General features: G+C 45.2%; 1 protein-coding gene across 2 annotated transcripts in view; it reads right to left on the bottom strand.

Annotated features, from left to right (window-relative positions):
• The window catches only part of DPYSL5 (dihydropyrimidinase like 5), a 97,236-nt gene that overhangs the window by 43,224 nt on the left and 35,190 nt on the right, over positions 1-18,822 (bottom strand). The window contains exon 2 of one of the 2 annotated variants that reach the window (XM_038561032.1): positions 11,431-11,695. In XM_038561032.1, the coding sequence (XP_038416960.1) occupies positions 11,431-11,691 (261 nt within the window). In that variant the 5' untranslated portion in view covers positions 11,692-11,695. Of the gene's footprint in view, positions 1-11,430; positions 11,826-18,822 lie in introns of those variants that run through there. The other variant, XM_038561033.1, reaches the window with a different exon arrangement.

The following is an 18,822-nucleotide window of genomic DNA, read 5'->3' as shown; positions in this document are numbered from 1 at the left end:
AAGCAGGCTTTATGCACGGAGCCTGATGCGGGACTTGATCCCAGGACTCCAGGATCACGCTCTGAGCTGAAGGCAGACGCCAAACCACTGAGCCATCCAGGGATCCCTATTTTATTTTTTAAAGATTTTATTTTATCACAGGACCCTGGGATCACAACCTGAGCCAAAGGCAGACGTTCAACCACTGAGCCATCCAGGTGCCCCAAGATTTTATTTAAGTAATCTCTATACCCAACATGGGCCTAGAACTTACAACCCTGAGATCACTGACTGAGCCAGCCAGGCGTCCCTCAAACTATACACTTTTTAAAATGTCTTATTTTATGTCAATTTGTTGAAAAAAAAAAAAAAAAACCCACATGGATTAAAACAAAAAAAGGTGGTTTCCTAGGTTATCTAATCATGATCTTCTTCATTCTATTCAGATTCCTCTCCAAAATAGAGTTCACAATATATATTATCTATTTTTTAAAAGATTTATTTATTTGAGACAGAAAAAGAGTGTGCATGCACGAACACGGAGGGGAGAGGTAGAGGGAGAGAGAGAAGCAGGCACCCCGCTGAGCAGGGAAGCCAATGCAGGGCTCAATCCCGAGACCCTGGGATCATGACCTGAGCCAAAGGCAGATGCTTAACCGACTGAGCCACCCAGGCGCCCCTAATTTTATTTCTAAATATTAATTGAAAATACTGTGGAGAGTTTAAATCTAAACATGAAAGTTATTATTTATGCATTAGGGGTTGGATTCATTAATCTTTAACGGTATTTCCAGCTCTAAAATTGTGTGTGAGGGGCAGCCCGGGTGGCTCAGCGGTTTAGTGCTGCCTTCGGCCCAGGGCCTTATCCTGGAGACCCAGGATCGAGTCCCACGTCGGGTTCCCTGCATGGAGCCTGCTTCTCCCTCTGCCTGTGTCTGTTCCTCTATGTGTATGTCTTTCATGAATAAGCAAATAAAATCTTAAAAAAAAAAATGTGTGTGTGACTGAGCATGTGTGAGTGTGAGAATGTGAAAGTGTATGAAGGGGAGTATGAGAGAGAAAAAGTGATCAGTGAGAAAGTTCTTACTATAGTTGGTCCATAGTTTTATCTTCATATAGTCACTAATTAAGGATCATTACAGCTCCTAATTTTTAATTAACAAGAAATAAATAAGGATCAGAAGGAGAAATAAATGTGCTTGGCTGCACTGATCACTTGAGGGAATGATGAGGCTGAAATCATCAGGGGAAAAGATCTACACACATTTCTACCTGCCAGTCAGTGCATCATTCTAAGACCTGCACCTTACATGCAATGTAATCCGATGACCACCTCACATCAGAGGCAACTACAGCAAGGTTTGGGAAAAGAGATACTTCAGTTAAGATTTTTGAGGCTTTCCATAAAGCTATGTTCAAATATTTCAAACTATTAAAAAATATGCAAGCTTTAAGACAAGAAAAAGAAGAAAGAAAAGGAAGAAAAATACATCCTTCACGTACTATATGTATCACTGAAATATACAGACAGCACATGATGTATTTTTCTTCTCTATTTTCTTTTTTTAAATCCCAAAGGATGAGAATATAAAAGCAGAACTTCTTGTATGAGGTATGAAAGGTTTCCAGCATGTTTGGGATCACAGAGGGAGCATTTATTTCTATTCTGGAACCAAAGGTTTTGAAATGCAATAATCTCTGTATAGATAAATTCTTTGGAAACCCTATTCTAGAAATTGAGGAACTGCTTGGTCACCACAGGAGATTTTTTTCCAATACCAGATGTAAAATTTATAAGAAACAATAGACCTCCTCTTACACTTGTTCTAAGTAGGGTCAACCTGGCCTACATTTTGCCTGGCCAATTAATGTAGATATAGAATGAAATTTGCTGGCAAGGTTTTGTTAAGCAAGGTAACTGATTTGAAGCAGGGCATCTTTTATAGCTCCTGATGCCTGCAGGGTTTATGACAGGTTATTTCTGCTTTTAAGAGAAAGAAGAGAGAAAATCATCTAGAATTCATCATTGTTACTATTAGACTCCATTTGAAATCTAAAACACACATAGTTAAACTAACAGTAGAAACAGAATCCAACTTTTTAGTTCCTATTGGATGCCTAACAGTTTAATATGTAGCTCATGAGAAAGCTGTACAGATTTTCCAGGTGTTGGTCCTCGATTAGAACGACTGGGTGATTGAGTGATTGATTTAATGGAGCCCCATATAATGCTTGGTAAGCACCAAGTATTATTTTAAGTTCTTTACAAAGAGCAACTCGACTAACACACATAAAATAATATTATATTCTCCATTTCCCAGAGAAGGAAATTGAGAAACAGAGAGAGATTAATTTGTCCAAATCATACAGCCAGTAAATATGGAGCTGAAAATCAGATTCCAATGGTCTACTCCAATTTGTGCTTATTAGTACCACACTGTGCTGACATCCATACAAAAGATGTTTCTTGAACATCTATTCTATGTTTCAAGCTATGTAGCTCTATGGTGGGTCATGGGTTAAATATAAATTGTGGTCTCTGTCCCTCAAATACTCTTCGATTTAACTGGAGGACAAAACTATGCAGGAAACAATTTGAAAACCCCAAGAAGACAAATTATGTCAGCCAGGGAGGAGAAAGTGGGATCCTGGATCTGAATTAGGTGGAAGAAAAATGTGACATAGGCTTGGTAGGCCTCGAAGGGTTCCCTGGACAGTGGGAAGGGACGGCAGTGGGGAGCATGGGATGTTCACAGGAAGAGAAAAAACCCCTGGCCGACATATGGGAATGTGCTGCTAATGAAGACTGGAGGGAGAGGCAAGATCAGATGGAGAGCTGCCCAGGGTGAAGGCCCAGAAATCTAAACTTGACATCTTAGACAATAGGGAGCCGTGGCAGGTTCTTCAGCAGAAACATGACATGAGGCACAGAGGACTGTGAAGTGAAGGGGGGCCAGGTGATTTTCTGATTTAAAAAATGTAAATGTGGGGGGATCCCTGGGTGGTGCAGCGGTTTAGCGCCTGCCTTTGGCCCAGGGTGTGATCCTGGAGACCTGGGATTGAGTCCCACGTCGGGCTCCCTGTATGCATGCTTCTCCCTCTGCTTGTGTCTCTGCCTCTATTTACATATATATCTATCATGAATAAATAAATAAAATCTTTAAAAAAATGTAAATGTGGAACCTTAAAAAGATTTAAGTAGTGGGACACCTGGGTGGCTCAGTGGTTGAGTGTCTGCCTTCAGCTCAGGTCATGATACTGGGGTCCTGGGATCAAGTCCTGCATCGGGCTCCCCAGAGGGAGCCTGCTTTTCCCTCTGCCTATGTCTCTGCCTCTCTGTGTCTCTCATGAATACATTAAAAAAAAAAATCTTAAAAAAAAAAAAAAGAGATTTAAGTAGTTGAAGCAAAATCAGTGGAGTGGAGATGGGCCAGGGCAAAATGCCTATAGGATGGCCATGGTTTTGCATGTGATTCCCCCACCACCACGGTAGGCAAATGACTCCCAGTGAAACATGCCCTGTACAGGCCCCTCCCATGAGTATGGAAGGGGCCCGGTGAATAAGATGAGACACCATTACCCATGTGTTATATGGTACAGCTGACTTTTTCTTTTTAAGATTTTATTTATTTATTCACGAGAGACAGAGAGAGAAGCAGGCTCCTCACAGGGAGCCCAATGCGGGACTCGATCCCGGAATACCGGGATCACGTCCTGGGCCAAAGACAGATGCTCAACAGCTGAGCCACCCAGGCGTCCCATGGTACAGCTGACTTTAAGAAAGGGAGATGCTGGGGGGGGGGGGGGGGGGGGGACCTGAGGCTAATCAGGTGAGTTCTTAAAGGGGCAGGGTTCTTTCTGGCAAAAGAGATTCTAAGTCAGAGGGATTTGATAGAAAAGGGATTCAAAGTGATAGAGTCTCTGTTGCTGGCTTTGAAGACGAAGGGGTGCACAGGGCAAGGAACGGTGCCAGGCTTGAGTTGCTGAGATGGGCCCTCAGCTGATAGCCAGTAGGGAATTGGGGACCTCAGCCCCCAAGCTGCAAGCAACTGAATTCTGCTACAAGCACATGAGCTGGGCAGAGGACTCTGAATGCCCGGAGAAAGCAGCAGGCCAGGCGACAACTTGATTGTATCCTTTTGAGACCCTGAGCAGAGAACCCAGTTACATTGTGCTTGGACTTCCGACCTACAGAACTGTGAGCTAGTAAGTGGGCATTGTTTTAATTTGTTATGAAGCAATAGAAAACTAATGCAACCCTGCATGGGTGCCAGGTCCCGCTGGGAGAGGCAGGAGAAGGGATGACCTCCAGGTGGCTTAGAGGGGGAAGCCACTTCATGAGGCACTCATGGAGATCTTCTTTGAGACTGTGCGGATTCAGAAAAGGAAGACGAGCCCTGCTGTGCTGATCCCAACCAGCACAGCCGCACCAGAGGGCCACAGGACTGCAGGAAGATCAGGCATGGTGTGGTGGCAGCTGGCCCAGGAAAACCAGCTGGGAGGAGAGTGGATTCTGAGAGAAGACTCGTCAGTGTGGCCTGCTGGCAAATCCAAGGACACAGGCAGCACGGGCTCTAGATGGACAGTAGGACAATTTCTTTTTTTTTTTTTTTAAAGATTTTATTTATTTATCCACGACACACACACACACACACATACACACACACACACACAGAGGCAGAGACACAGGCAGAGGGAAAAGCAGGCTCCACGCAAAGAGCCCGATGTGGGACTCGATCCCGGGTCTCCAGGATCATGCCCTTGAAACCGCTGTGCCACCGGGGCTGCCCAGTAGGGCACTTTCTTTGCAAAGCTGGATCTGAGAGACTGGAGACAGAGTCTACGCCAGGCCTAGGGTGGATGCAGGTAGTCACCACCTGGGAACTGACATTTATCATATGTAACTCTGTGCCGGGCACAGTGGGAAGTGTTTCTCATGCGTCCTCATTTAATCCTCACAACACCCATTTGTAAATGGCAAAAAACTGTCAGCATCTAAGAAGGATGTTATTCCTCCAGGGACAAGTGGTGATTTCAAAAGCCACCATTTCAGGCAGGCAAGAGCTCACTCTGCTGTCTGCCCAATACACGTCAGTTCTGGGATGACTTCATCTGGTCCAGGCAAAATTAGAGCCATCATGTCAAGGAAACCCCGTGTGCAGCTCGCCAAAAGCGAGGTGAAAAGGGGTGACTACCTTGCTCTGGGGTTTCAGAAGAGCCCCCGAGTGACATGGGAAAAAGACCCTCAGACTGAGAAACCTGCATTGTGGTCTAGTTACCTCTGGCACTTGGGGGCAACTCATTGATTTTTCCATCAATGGGAGGGTGGAACTAGATTTCTAAGGTCCCTTACAGCTTTTGGCAGCAATGAGGATCCAAGTGAACTTGGGAACATCAATTAAATAAGCAAGACCATAGGGGCATCTGGGTGGCTCAGTCAGTTAAGCATTGGACTCTTGGTCTCGGCTCAGGCTATAATCTCAGGACCTGATGACCTGATCTTCAGGGAGCCTACTTAAAAAAAAAAGCAAGACCATAGGAGTCTGGGTCCTGATAAGCAAGAAGTGCTACTGCAGAGCTAAAAGACTGGAAAGACATTTTGGCCAGAATTAAACAGAAATGGAGAGTACCAGAGTTAAAAAAAAGAAAAAAGAAAAAAAGGAAGTGAGCAGCATTTAAAGGTTTAATTCCAAAACAGCAAAGTAGAAGGCAAAGTAGAAAAACAGTCTGCTGGATGGATAAATGGGCTCCTTGGTAAGGAAGTTGGACACATCCTAGCCAGATGACATCCTAGCCTGTCATATCTCAGGACTCTGCCAGATAGGGCCCAGTCCTCTGTAGTGAGAGAAGGGGAGGGAGGGTCAGGACCCTCCACTGGGGGTAGGATGAGGCAGGCTATCCAAACCTATGCCACTGAACAGCCCCTTGGCTGATCTCATGTTGGCCAAGCACTCTTCTTGGATTTGGCTTCCTTGAAGGGAAGAATAGATGTCCTGCTGATGCTGATTTTGAGTTAATGGGAGGTTGTCTCTGTGACCAGATGGCCCTGGCACAGATGAGAGAGAATCTCTGAGCCCTCAAAGAAGAGGGAGAGACCCAGCTGGACTTCCATTTGATGACATCTCTACCATGGCCAGCTTCTCACTCTCTGGTGATGTCAATGGGATATAGAAAGGAGGGGAGAACATGGGGCCAGGGAAATCTAGGAAGTTCAAAGGCACTTGGACCCAGGCTGGGATTTGGGAGCCCATTGATCTGACCCTGGAATGTGAATAGGAGAGAAGCAAATAAATAAGACTGGCAAGGGCAAGGCAAAGCAGGCCCAAGCTTTCAAAGGGGATTCCAGTGTCAGCCTGACACACAAGGTGCGGGTCAGACCGGTAGGACTAACAGCCAGGACAATGTGCTATTCAAGAATGGAGAAAGTTCCTTATTAATCCACCTGCCGATGTTAGACATCACGGATGCTTTAGATAAAATACTGATGGAGGGGCACCTGGGATGCTCAGTCGATTGAGCATCCAGTTCTTGGTTTCAGCTCAGGTCATGATCTCAGGATCGTGGGATCAAGCCCTGTGTCTGGCTCCGTGCTCAGCCGGAAGTCTGGTTGGGATTCTCTCTCTCTCCTCCCTCTGCCTCTGCCCCCGCTTGCTCCCTCTCTCTCTAAAATAAATAAATAAATCTTAAAAAAAAATACTGATGGGAAAGAGGCAGACCTAGAGACACAGATTTCAGTGATCTGGCCTGGGGCCTGCATACTGGTGTCATAAAAAAAATTCCCCAAGTCGCTCTGATGTAACTTGTTTCCAAGGGTTGAAAACCACTTGCCTAGCCAGTCGTTCTTAATGTTTTTGGAGGAGCGGGAAGCAGAAAAGGCACCTGGGAGGTTTTTCCCCATTGCCCATGCCTGCCCCCTCTATCAACATCTTAGTGAAGGGGCTGTGCCTTTAGGTTAAAAAGCCTGATTCTGTTATTCTCACCCCACAGTGGAGAGCCATTGGTGGGGTGGAGCTCAAGAGCCTGCATTAACGTTCTTTATTATGTAACATTAGCTTTACACAAGAGAATAAATATAATTTATGAGTAAGTTAAGCAGAATAATAATAAAAGACCTCATGACCCATCTGAAATCCTGGACCTTGAGAAACACAGTTGGTATCACTTGTTCTCTCTCCTCCCTCTGCCCCCTGCCTCCCCACGGGAGATAACCTCCTTCTTCAATGGGGTCTGCATGATTAACTAGCATGTGGTCTTGGCGCTTTGCTTCCAGGAAACCCAGATTCTGGGCCTGGGGAGGGCAGGGCCTGCAGGTTGGGAGGGTGGGAGGAGGTGGGGAGGAGGATCATAAGCACTGGAGGCAGAGCCAGGGGAGCCAGGCAGAGCCTGCCACGGCCTCTGAAAGCAGGCAAAGCATTTGTTAAAGTACTAGAGAAATCCCTTTAGACCCAGTACAATGGAGACCCAGATGCTCTCGGAAAAGCCAGGCTTTCAACTGTTTTGTTTTCCCAGCCCTGGCTGCCACCGCCAAACTGACAGGCACGACATAGCTTAGGGGGTGCAGAGTTCAAGGCCCCGCAGATCCTTTGGGCAAGAACAAAAAGATGCAACTTGATCTCTCTTTCTCTCTAGGCTAATCACTCGTGAGCCTTTCCTTAGGATTATTATTCTATTATAAACCCAGATGCTTAGAGCGAATCAACTGCTATCTTCCTTAGAATGTACAAAGTAGGTCAGTGTCGGTGTACCAGGGAGCACCGCCTCTGAACGAGTGCCACAGACCGTGTGAATAATTAAATCGACATGTCCCCCAGAGCAACGCTGCAATAGGAGAGCATTTTCTCTCTCCGGGGATCGTCAACCCCCTGAGGAAAGAGGAAGCCCAAGTACCCAGCTGTAGGATCACCAAGGGGAAGGGGAAGGCGGGAGAGCAGGGGTGGGAGTACCAGGACAGGAAATCAGCTCTTGGGAGGCTGAGACAGAACGTGGGGCAGGGTCTATGGATGGGATCCAGGGGAAATTGAGTCAGGGGCTGTGTTAGGAGACAGATGCTCAACATGAGGGCTGGTGCAGAAGGATGTCAATATTCAATATTGCTTAGGGGATGGAGAGAGAACAAAAGGTTGATTTAGGTGACATGGGTAGCCAGGGTGGCTTTAGGATCTGTGGGCCTTTAAACACTCCACAACTAGGGCCTGACATGGACTGGGGGGCCTTAAATCACATAAGGGCTTTTATGTGTTTTCTAGAGGCAGCTGCTCCCGTGGATGAGAAGCCCGGAAAAGATCAAGAGTTACCCACCACCTTGCACAAAGATGCGTGTGCTGAGTTTTTCACTGGCTATAAAGAGCTAAAGACTCTCAGGGGAAAAGCTGTCACTCCTGGATAATGAGGTCCTGGCAGATGACAATGTGAAAAATAAGACAAAGAAGGCCAGCCTGCCCTCTGAGAGGCTGGTAGACAGCATGGTGACAGTGTGGCATCCAACCTTGGACTAAAGATCTCCTTGGTGGGGGTAGGAGCCAGAAAGCTACAATTTTGGGTGCAAGGCCTGAGCATACTACAGAATAGACCCCAGCAGGGATCTGAGGGGGTAATCACAGTTATGTTGATGGTAAATACTATGGCCTCTTTTACATTGCTGCTGGGAGTAGACATTGTTACAACCAGTGTGGAAAACAATTTTTGGCATCTCCTAAATCTGAGCACATGTGCACCCTACAACCCAGCAATTCCACTCCCAGGAATGTGCCCAGCAGAACTGTGTGCATACATTTGCTCAAAGATGTATAAGAACATCCATAGCAACAGTATAACTGGCAACCACCTAAATACCCATTGATAAGTACCGTGTGGTATGTCAAACTACAAAGCAGTAAAAGTGAATAAAGTACAACATGAACGAATTTCACAAAAATAATGTTGATATAAGGAAGATAATGTGAAGGTACAAACTACTTAATTTCATTTATATAAAATAGCACCAATCTATGAGGAGTACACCAAAAACTAAAAACCATTAACTTCTACACTTTAAATGGGTCAATTGTATGGTGTGTGAATTTCAATTAAGCTTTTTTTTTTTTTTTAAACTATGATATTAGAAGTCAGGATAGTAGTTACCCTCGGTAATGAATAATGACTGGGAGGGGGTTCAGGAGGGACTTTGATGCAGGCAATGTCTGGTTTCTTGATTTGGGTACTGATTACAAGGGTGTGTTCAGTTGTGACAGTTCTATATACTTACAATTTGTGCACTTCTTAGTATTTATGCTATGCTTCAACAAAAATAGCAACAACAATGACCACAAACCAAACAGGCCTGGCCTGGCCTGGCTCCAGTACATGGGGATTGGGAATGAGATATGCTCAGCTCACTCGCTCCAGAAAGGTCCTGCCACTAGTGTACACTGCAAGAGGACCCAGCAAGGTTATGGAGTGGGGCTCCCTATTTCATCAGTGAAGCATTACCCACAAGTCCTGGAGGAATTTTCAGAAGAGAAAGTAGGGAGGCTCTGCCTATGGCCTCTCTTCTCTGAGCTCACCAGAGTAGGAAGATTCGGTCCCAGATGCTAAAGTATTAGTCTTGGGAGCATTCTTGCCTCAGAACAGGCTAGACCATGGCTACTGTGACTCCTCACAGCCCAGCTTTGTGGGGGTCCACTCTGTTGCTCCTGGACTGGAAAGGGAGCATATCTTCAGGGAGACCTACAGGGCCAACTGCCTGAGGTGGGCAGAACTGCCTCGAATTGTGGCCCCAAGGTCAGCCTCTGTCTGCCCCAGCCAGGCTCCTCAGGGATGGGTTTGGAGAGCCATGTCAGTCACTGCCTAGTGGGGGCATCTGAACCTCTAGGAAAGTGGATACTAGGGGGAGACACTGGAGCATGGGAAAAGGCTCCCTGAGAACCCCTTGTAGAACAGAGGTAGGATTTTAGGGTGCAGGGCCATTGGGGATCTGAGGCTGCGGGCCAAAATAGGAGAGAGGACTGATTGTAGCCCTTGGGCCAGTAGCTAGTGGGGACCCCTTCCAAGTCCTTTGGAAGTCACACAGTGTAAGGGGCTGCCTCCAGGGTCAGGGACTTGAAATCCTGAAATTCTGACTCAATTCTGCATTTAAGAAAACCTTCCGGGGTGCCTGGGTGGCTCAGTCAGTTGAATGTCTGACTTTGGCTCGGGTCATGATCTTGGGATCCTGGGATCGAGCTCCACATTGGGCTTCCTGCTTGGCAGGGAGTCTGCTTGTCCCTTTCCCTCTTGCATCCCCCCCAGCTTGTTCTCTCTCTCTCTCTCAAATAAATAAATAAAATCTTTTTTTTTTCAAGGATTTTGTTTATTTATTCATGAGAGACACAGATAGAGAGAGAGAGGCAGAGACAAAGACAGAGGAGAAGCAGGCTCCACACAGGGAGCCCGACGCAGGACCCGATCCAGGGTCACACCCTGGGCCTAAGGCAGGTGCCAAACCGCTGAGCCACCCAGAGATCCCCTCAAATAAATAAATAAAATCTTAAAAAAAAAAATCCTCATAGGTGACTGAAGCATAGCTGGGTCCAGAGACCCACATAGATAAGCACCATTCACTTCTTCATTCAACAAACATTTACTGGGTCGCTACTCTGGTTCCTCTGGTCAGTGCCAGGCTGTCAAACCTTAAGGAGCCCAGGGTCTGGTGTTCATGGAGAGGCTGACATGTGACAGATAATTATAACGGGAGGGATGACAGTGATGACAGAGGTTCTGGAACACAAAAAAAGGCTAAAAGAACCCACATGCAATTCTTTTTGCAAATTGTAATATCCTCCTAATTCATTCATTTCACAGGCCTGAATTTTTGTATTTTGCATTCAGGAAGGTCCAGCACCTCAGGCCCAGCTCAACAATTATAAATATTGTCCATTGCAACTCCCTCTGGAAGGAGAGCGTTTATTCACCTGTTTTTAAAAATAATGAAGAAGCTAGAAGAGATAATACAAGATAGCTAGCTATGTCTGTTTCATAATTACTGCCACTAAAATAATCTAGAAGAGGCATATCTATTTGTCACAATCTTTAGGGAATGGGTTTAGTTTATCATACACAAAGGAGTCCATCGGATCAATACCTCACTCCCCATCATGTACATGCACAATAACAAACACCAGCTAATTCTCTTCTTCTAGGTAGGTCTGCATTATATGACACAGAAATGTAAACATAAATCAGTGTCTGGCCTCAGTACATAGGTAAGTGATATGATCTATAAGACTGGCCTACTATGTACCTCCTTTTCAGTAGTCATGGGGATCTATGACATCCAGCCTGGAATTTCCTATGTCAGTTGCCACCATGGCCCCATGAGAGTACCCTTCTTTCAGCAAACAGTGAGGGCATCCTGTTCACATGGGCCTACTCTGGAGCAGCCCCACAAACAGAAGAAGCCAAAGGGAAGGCATTTTCAGCAAACAGGAGCCTTACCTTGGTCCCATGGTAGAAGTCATCCACACACGTAGCATTCATGAAGGTCTGATGGAAGTGGGTGCTGGTGTCAATGCCTCCAGGGATCACCAGCTTCCCAGTGGCATCAATCACCTTGGCCCCTCCGGGGATCATCAGCTCACGGCCCACCTGCTGGATGATGCCATTCTCAATGTAGACATCAGCCTCGTGGGTGCAATCATCGTTCACCACCTTGCCTCCCTTGATGAGAATCCTCACGCTGCCTGAATTGGCAAGCATGTTCCTATGGAAGGTGAGAAGAAGGGCACCAGTTAACGTCAAAGTCCTTTTCCACTGTAACCAAGGTCCCACTTGTTCCTATCAGAGTGCAAACTCCATGGGCAGAGTAAGTGAGCAGGGAAGAAAAGGAAGTTTCTCCACAGCCTGAGAACACTGGTCCTACAACCAGCTGGAGTCACAAACCTTCCACTGACCTCATAGTGGGACTTACTGGGAATCATGACACAGTGGCAGTAAGGATGATTCTGGGGCTCAAAGAAACATCAATGTCTACCTTTCTGAAATGTTGGGTAGGCCTGAAAGCATTTTAATATCTACTGTGTGGTTTCATTCCCAAAACATTCTGAGGAGTGGCATTTTACCAAGAAACTGAAATTGCAAGTAAGGAACTCACGGCTTCTAAACAGCCAAGTTAAACCCAGATGCCTTATATGACCAACCAATGTCCCCATTAAACCATATGCTCCCAAAGATATCACAGGCTCCTGGGGCATGTCTCAGAGAGCCAAATTCCCTAAGCCACCCTGTTGCTTAATTTATGTCATTCTTCAGATAGATTCTGCTTTCAGCTAGCCCTCCCATGCTTGCCTCAAGGCCAATACCACACCAAAGCTCCACAGCTGGCTGTACAGTAAATAAGCTCATCTGCAGAGCTTTGGATAAGCACCTTCACTCAAGCTCCATCCCCAGAGATTCAGCTTTATTTGCTCCAGATTGGGTCCCCCAGAACCACTATTTTTAAAAGCTAGAGAATTTTACCATATGCTTAAAGAATTAATGCCAATCTCTTGCAGAAAGGAAAGGAGAAGGAAACGTTCCCAACTCATTTTATGAAACTCATTTTATTACTCTGATACCAAAGCCAAAGACAGTAACAAAAAAAGAAAACTATAGAATAATATCCCTCATGAGTATAGATACAGAAATTCTTAACAAAATATTAGCAAGTAGAATTCAGCAATACATAAAAAGAATTCTACAGCATGCAAAGGGGATTTATTTCAGGGATGCAATGTTGGTTCAATAATCAATGTAATCCACCATGTTAAAAGGCTAAAGAAGAAGCATCACATAATCATATCATTTGATGCAGAAAAAGCATTTGACAAAATTCAACATCTATTCATGACAAAAGCTCTTGGAAAAGTAGGAATAAAAGTTAACTTTCTCAACTTAATAAAGAACATCTACGAAAAACGTATAGCTAACATCAGACTTAAGCTTAAAAGACTCAGTGCTTTCCCCCAGTACAACTGGGAATAAGGCAAGGATGTCCACTATTTTCATTGCTGTTCAACAAAGGGAGTTCTAGCCAGCTATTAAAAAATGAAATGAAGGGCAGCCCAGGTGGCTCAGTGGTTTAACACTGCCTTTGGCCCAGGGTGTGACCCTGGAGACCCGGGACTTGAGTCCCATTGTCGGGCTCCCTGCATAGAGCCTGCTACTCCCTCTGCCTGTGTCTCTGCCTCTCTCTCTGTGTGTGTATCTCTCATGAATAAATAAATAATAAAGTCTAAAAAAATGAAATAAAAGGCATATAGATCAAAAAGGAAAAAATAAAACCACCTCTATTTGTAGATGACATGATGGTCTGTGGAGAAAATCCCAAAGAATCTTTTTTTTTTTTAAATTCCAAACAAATCTTCAAAAAAAAAAAAAAAATCTGGGATCCCTGGGTGGCGCAGTGGTTTGGCGCCTGCCTTTGGCCCAGGGCGCGATCCTGAAGACCCGGGATCGAATCCCACGTCGGGTTCCCAGTTCATGGAGCCTGCTTCTCCCTCTGCCTGTGTCTCTGCCTCTCTCTCTCTCTCTGTGTGACTATCATAAATAAATAAAGAAAAAAAAAATCTCCTAAACAAATAAGTGAATTCAGCAAGAATGCAAGATACAAGACCAACATACAGAAAGTTAGTTCTCTATATACTAGCAATGAACACATGTACATGCAAAAGAATCGAAATGCTTAGGCATAAATCTAAGAAAACATATACAGGATTTATATGCTAAAACCCACAAAATGTTGATGAAAGAAATCAAAGATCTAAGTGAGTGGAGAAACATACTATATTCATGGATAGAAACACCCAGCATAGTAAAGATGTCAATTGAAAAATTGATATATACGTTTAACGCAGTTTCTGTCTCAGCAAAAATCTTTTGTAGATAGAGGCTAGCTTATTGTCAAAGTTTATGTGAAATGACAAAGCTAAAATAATTTTGACAAAGAAGATAAAGAAGGAGGAATTAGTCTACCTGATTTCAAGACTTATTAAATATTATTAAATAGCTACAGTAATCAAAACTGGGTGGTATGGATAGAGGGATAACACAAAATCAGTGGAACAGAAATAGCCCACGTAAGTATGGTCAACTGATTTTTGGTAAAGGTGCAATAAAAGAATTCAATGAAGATAGTGTTTTTAGCAAATGATGTTGGGTATCCATAGGCAAAAAATAAACTTGATTTAAATCTCAGATCTTATACAAAAAATCAACTCAAAATGGATTATACACTGAGTGGCCACATTTGACCACTAACCATTCTTTTCCTCTTGGAGCTCCCTTCCCTTAGCATTAAATATGCCCATGCCATGGAGGGGGATAAGGACTACAGAGAGATCTTGACCACTGCTTTGGAGGGGAGCAAGTCTTTGATAAATGGTGGTTGAAGGCAAGTTTGTGGAAACTTGTTAAGATCTTTGTGAGTAAAGGAAGCCATAAAATGGGCTGAGGACAGCATGCCTGAAGGAAGATATCAATTTAGGACAGATCTAAGATTTTTCAAACAGCTAGGAGAGTCAAAGGAGAGATTAAAGATATACGAAGACAAGGGATTACTTGTGATATAAGTTCTTGCAGAGTGGAAAAATGATGGCCATCATTAATGGAAGCCAGATCCCTGTCAACTTACATGGTTTATTTTATTTGATCCTTCTAGCAAACCTGTGAGGAAGATATTATGCCCATCCACAGAAGAGGAAACAGACCCAAGAGAGGTTAAGGTCAAGGCTTATAGGAAGGAGATCTGTGAAGATGCAGAAGAGGTGGGAATACCCAGGAATCTGTTGTCCCTCTGCTCTGAACAGCTGGGGGAGGGGAGCTCCTGGGAGCAGTGAAGAACAAGAGGATGTGAGCAGAATGGGGAGATGTGGTGGAGCCACTGTGGGGCCCGAGATGTGAAGCAGAGTGGACACAGGGAAAGGGGTCGGTGCTCAGACAGTTACCATGATGGTGAGCTGATAATCAGATTCCCATCCAGGAAGCACACTCCGATTGGATCAGCAACCCTTCTGACCCTTAAGTATCTGAACAGAAATGATTTTCATTTAGACTTAGAAAAGATGGGACACAGTCTGACCAGGGGGAAGGAGACTTCACCATTGTAGGGTCTCCCTAGGCATGGATGAAGCCCACTTTTCTCCTTGGTAAACTTCTCATTCTTCAGGACCTAATTTGATTGTCCCCCTTTCTGAGAAGCCTTCCCTGGCTCTCTGGCCCTTCCCAGACTTCATGACCCTGGAATCTATCTGCACCTCTGAACTAAGGTTCTCAAAGTCAAGAGCATTATCAGTGATCATTGTTTCTGCTCCCTCTTCAGCCCCAGCCTCCTGTATAGGATATTCAAAACCAGTAAACGAATGAATGGGCTCATCCACTTGTTGAATCCCAACACAATCGAATGGGTTAAAGCAATGAGTGGTAGTTCATTCCATATTTATTTTCTGGGATATCTGGCAACTCTATGTCCAGGACAATGCTCAGCTTTTATCCCTATTCCAATACAGCAATTACTGTGGACAGAACAAAGAAAGCAATGGATTTCCTCTTATTCTTGTCATTTTGTTGCCTGCCACTTGCTAAGTTGGGAGGAGGCTGTGTCCCAGGATGAAAAGGCCTTAGACCCCGTTGAAAGAATACCCTCTGTAAGGAGATAGGTCAGCTCTCTGGAGATCTTAGCCCGCTCTCCTGGACACACTTGGTTAAGCAGTTTGTTTTTGTCAACCTGACCATACTGGAGTGCATGGAATCTCCACACCCCGAAAGTTTGCTGTGCCTATTTAGGTTCAACCACAAGGCTCTCCTACTGTTAGGAGAGGCCGGCCCTTTGTGGGGCTGCTGCTGGGGAACAAGTTCTGTTCCCTTGCACAGCAACAGCTATTACCCAAGAACATCTGCTCCCCACCAGGTATGGGTCCAACCTCTGGGGAGAAGTGGCCCTTCCCCTAGTGAGAAAGGTACTAGGCAAAGAAGTGGTGGGGAGTAGTCAGGCTGGAGAGATGGGAAGATGGGACAGTCCTAGCCACAAGCTTATTGTCTAAAGCTGGGATAGGGCAGCCCAGGTGGCTCAGCGGTTTAGCGCCGCCTTCAGCCCAGGGCGTGATCCTGGAGACCCGGGATCGAGTCCCACGTTGGGTTCCCTGCGTGGAGCCTGCTTCTCCCTCTGCCTGTGCCTCTGCCTCTCTCTGTGTGTGTCTCTCATGAATAAATAAATAAAATAAAATAATAAAGCCGAGATAAAGCTGAGTAGATTTGATCTTTTTGTCCTAAAATCTGAAAACTGGAGTTTTCATTTAAGATGTAATTAGGAAATGAGTTTGCACTCAGGTGAGGGACACAACCACCCTGGTCAAAGGAAGCCCGGAACATCTGACAGATGCAATCTCCCTCTCTCTCATTACGAAGCCGAGGCCAAGTGTGACCATGAAAGGAGAGATGCGACTTCTCAGTTTGCACTAGGAGAGGGAAGTGGTGGTGGTAGTAGGAGTGGCCCAAAAGACACTCCCCTAAGCCCCTGTGCAAATCTATAATTCTCATCTTTTTTTAAAAAAAGATTTTATTTATTTATTCATTCATGAGTGACACAGAGAGGCAGAGACATAGGCAGAGGGATAAGTAGGCTCCCTGTGGGGAGCCTGATGCGGGATTTGATCCCAGGATCCTGGGATCACGCCCTGAGCCAAAAGCAGATGCTTAACCACTGAGCCACCCAGGCGTCCTTAATCCTTACTTTTAAAGCTGCTTTAGGGCAAGAGGGAAAATAGGAATACTTATGCTGGGAAACTGCTTATTGTTTGTTACTGTTGTAACACTGTTACAGAGAATATTGATTTGCTTATTAATCTAGAATACATGCTCCAGAGTCCACACCTGGAGGGTGGGGGACCTGGGAGGGTGATGTGATAATGAATTACTGGGGATTCCTGTCTGAGCTTTGTGGCTGGTATCAAAAGGCAAGGGTGTCTTCTTCAATTAGAAATGAGAGCAATCGCTCTTAGTAAGCCATCACCCCGTGCCTGGCACTTCACATGTGTTCAACTACACAGCAACTCTGACAAGTAGGAACAAGGCCAGAACCTTAGTCCCCTTTTTAAGAGGAGGAAACAGAAGTATTGCAAAGTAAAGGTCACACAATTCTGGAAGAAGGATCGGGTTCATATTCAGGTCTGTCTGAGTTAAAGGAAAGGTTGAGACTTAGTTCTAGGTAGAAGGGTTACAGGTGATTTTTACATTCTTCACAGGCCCCCAGGATTATGACCTGAGCTGAAGGCAGATGCTCAACCACTGAGCCACCCAGGCGTCCCCTCTAAAGAAGGTTTTAAGGTTAAATGAGGTCATAGGGTGGGGCCCTGATCTAAGGATTAGTACAGAGGGCTCCCTCCCCCACCTACCATTGCTATGGTCTTTGCCAAAGCACTGAGAAAAAGGCCTTGTAAGAAAGGAGCTATCTATCAGCCAGGAGAGTTCTCACCGGAAACCTACCGCATTGACACTCTTGTGTCAGACTTCCAGGCTCAGGATGTGAGAAAATAAATTTTGTTGTATAAGCCACCCTACCAGTCTATGGTATTTTGAACACCCCACCCCCCAGTCTGTGGTATTTTGTTATGGTAGCCTGAGCAGACTAATACAAGAGCCTACAGTACTGGCCTGGAGCCATAATGCCAACATGTTGGGGGTGTGACCCAGAACCTGGATGGATCTCAAGCCGCCTGGTGGAGCCACGTAAGTGAATGCTGTGAGCTCCACTCCCACCCTCTGGCAGATGTCCAGCTTCAGACTAGGGGCTGCTGTCATCAAAACTGCCTGTAGGCCTTCAGCCTTTTGAGGTGACTAAGTCCTCAGAACATGCAAGACTATGCTGGTGTGTTTGGATAATATCATAGTAAGGCTGCTTAATATACTCCCTCCTTGCTCGTGATGGTTTTGGAGAATATCTGTTTAAAATAAACATTTGTGGGGCATCTAGGTAACTCAGTGGTTGAGCATCTGCCTTTGACTCAGGTCATGATCCTGGCGTCCTGGGATTGAGTCCTGTATCAGGCTCACTGCAGGGAGCCTGCTTCTCCTTCTGCCTATGTCTCTGCCTCTCTCTGGCTCTATGAATAAATAAAATTTTTAAAAAACAAATAAATAGAATGAACATTTGTGTGCACTAAATACTCTGTAACCTCACTCTCTTCAGCATTAAGCATTGAGACAACCCTGAAGATGACACACAGCCCTTGCTCTCTAGAGTTTTGGTCTAGTGGGCGACAAAGCCCCAGACTATGTTACGAAGTGACTAAATGGGTAAGGGGGACATTTCTTGCCTGAAAGCCTGAAAACTAAATTACCAGGTATTGGCTTAAACTGGGTGTCTCTCATGGAGTACCAGAGACCAGACCTGTGAATGAGTGAGAAGAGCTGTTTGGTGATGGTGAGAGGGTCTTGGGACCCAGTATCTCTTTTCTAGATTTCCAAATTGTCTGGGTGGCCAAGATGTCTCATCCCACCTAGTCCCCCCTCACCACCGAGGGTTGACATTCATTATGCTTCTCACCTCCCCCAGTAACCTCATTAGTACCACATTCCTCCAGCTTTTCCTGCTAGTCTTTGCTAAACTAAACGAAGAAAAGATATTCCTGGCATCTTTTTCTGCAGGAAGCCTTCTGTCTGTGTACATACGAGTTTGTGAACATAATGGGGTGAGGGGGTGGGTGAGTGGGGAAGATACCTGGCCCTCTTAGGAGAGTCCCTTTGAAGGGAAAAGATTTGAGCACAATTGTTGAAATACATGCTCTTAAGCTCCGCAAATGCCACTGGCTATGACTGTCTTTCCCTCTATATTTAGAAACCATTCTTCTCAGTGGT

Source organism: Canis lupus, chromosome 17 (assembly GCF_011100685.1).
Source record: "Canis lupus familiaris isolate Mischka breed German Shepherd chromosome 17, alternate assembly UU_Cfam_GSD_1.0, whole genome shotgun sequence".
NCBI lineage: Eukaryota > Metazoa > Chordata > Mammalia > Carnivora > Canidae > Canis > Canis lupus.
The sequence above is the reverse complement of the archived record's forward strand: the minus strand, read 5'-3'. Positions and strand labels throughout refer to the sequence as shown.